Below are 1,800 nucleotides of genomic sequence, written 5' to 3'. Positions count from 1 at the left end.
CAGCGCAGTCAGCGCTGGCCGGGGCCTGCTGGGGATGGGGGCTCCCCGCGCTCTCCCCACGGGCTCTTCGCGGACACCGGGAAATTGCCAGCGCTGAGCCAGGCACCACAGATGGCGACGCGCAAGGCGGCGCAGCGGGAGAGAGAAGCGGCCCCCGTGGGAGCGGCCCCGCACCGCGAGCTCAGATCCAGGACGCCCCTGTACCCCGCGCCCGGCAAGGAAACCCGCGGCCTGAGGCGCCTGCCCTGGAAGCCAGGTGGGCAGGGGCGACGGCGCCTGCAGTCGGGACAGGTCCCCTAAAGGTAACCTGAGGGGGAAGGGGCCAGGGCCAGGAGCTGCGCAGGGCACGAAACAGGCGGGGACTTGGCCTAGAACGAGGCCTCTGGCCGAGGCAGGTGCCGGCCCGCGGCTGTCGCCCCGCGCGGCGCCACCAGGGGGAGCGCTGGCACGCCGGTGGGCGCAGCTTCCCGAGCAGCGGACCGCGGGGGCGCTGGGGACGCGGCGTGAGGGCCCGCACACCCGCACACATCACCCCCCGCCCCCTACATACACCCCCGCAAATCACAGCCGCACACCTCGTACACGGCCCCCACAGCCCTAACCCTCCAAACACCGCCCACACCCATCCTAGGAAACCGGGTCCACCCAGGGTCACTGAGTAGAATTTTGCTAAGGGCAAGACCCACGAGCCCGCTGCTGGGCTCTCGGAGCGGCGCTGTCTGCACAGCCGCCCCTGGCACGGCCCAGTGTGCGCTGGGGGAGCAGCGGCCCCCCCCTTCTGCTCCAGAGCTCAGTGCCCCCCCACTTCTGCTCCAGAGCTCCTGCGGCTTCTGCCTGGCTCTTGGTGGGGACGGACCTCGGCCAGGCCCTGCGCAGCCCGGAGCCTCAGCTGAGAGATGGCCGGTGGGCAGGTTCTGGCCTGCAGGACACGGGCAGAGAGCCTGAGGGCACCCGTGTCACCGGCGCCCGAGATGGTGCGGTCAGTGCTGTGCCAGGGCCTGCCATGGGGACACGCCCGCACGGCCCTGGCCCCTGAGCTGGCGAGCGCCAGCCTCTGCGGGGTCCAGGATGCCACAACGCCTGCTCCCTTGCTCCCCCCCACCACAGCTCTGCCTTGAGGTCAGTGTCCCCTGCCAGTGCTGTCCTCCCTGAGGCCCGCCTGGGGGCTCAGAGCAGCTTCCCTGCAGCACCGCCGACGCCTGGTCTCTTTCAGGTGTTCCTGGCCTGGCTCTTGCCCACTGCCTTCCCGACCTGACCGCGAGCTCAAAATGGGGGCAGCTGGCTCCGCCCTCATCTGCGGGAGACTGGGGGTTTGGCCACGGGCCACGTGGGCTACACTGCCCACTGCCGAGGGGGAGAGAACCCGCAGGCTGCTGGACAAGCACAAGTAAGAGTCGCAACCCTGTCGGGAGGGCCGGGCAGTTTATTCAGGCCAAGGCCGCCTGGCCTGTGTGGACGGGGTGTTAGACCTGTTTCTCTAGCCCCTCAGCCGCCTGCCCCTGGGGGGCTCTCCAAGCCACCGCCCCCCACACGGCCATATGCTCTCTCGCAGCTCCTGGGCCTCTGTAGCCTCCCCTGTCCGGGTCTCATCGGTTCTCTCGGGACTCAGTGTCCTTAGCCCTCCTGGACTCCTGGCCGCACCCCGGGGTACACTGTGAGCCCTCTTAGGGTGTGGCATCCCAGCTTCTCCTGCGCCCTCGGAGGCCGCGCCCACATGACCCCCACGCCGCCCCTGCGCCCCCGGGCTGGGACTCAGCTCGCGGAGCTGCTCCAGGCGCGTGGTCAGCCGCCCACAGCGCC

At 70.6% G+C, this 1,800-nt stretch overlaps 1 protein-coding gene across 1 annotated transcript in view; it reads right to left on the bottom strand.

The window, feature by feature from the left end:
* Positions 1 to 296: 296 nt before the first annotated feature.
* The window catches only part of LOC105853466 (SHC-transforming protein 1-like), a 2,867-nt gene continuing 1,363 nt past the window's right edge, over positions 297 to 1,800 (bottom strand). The window contains exon 5 of the mRNA XM_012723150.1: positions 297 to 307. Coding sequence (XP_012578604.1) covers positions 297 to 307 — 11 coding nt within the window. The remainder of the gene's footprint in view (positions 308 to 1,800) is intronic.

The sequence above is a fragment of the Condylura cristata genome, unplaced genomic scaffold (assembly GCF_000260355.1).
Source record: "Condylura cristata isolate star-nosed mole 26May11 unplaced genomic scaffold, ConCri1.0 scaffold00010, whole genome shotgun sequence".
In the NCBI taxonomy this organism is placed as follows: Eukaryota; Metazoa; Chordata; class Mammalia; order Eulipotyphla; family Talpidae; genus Condylura; species Condylura cristata.
This window is presented reverse-complemented; position numbering and strand designations above follow the sequence as displayed.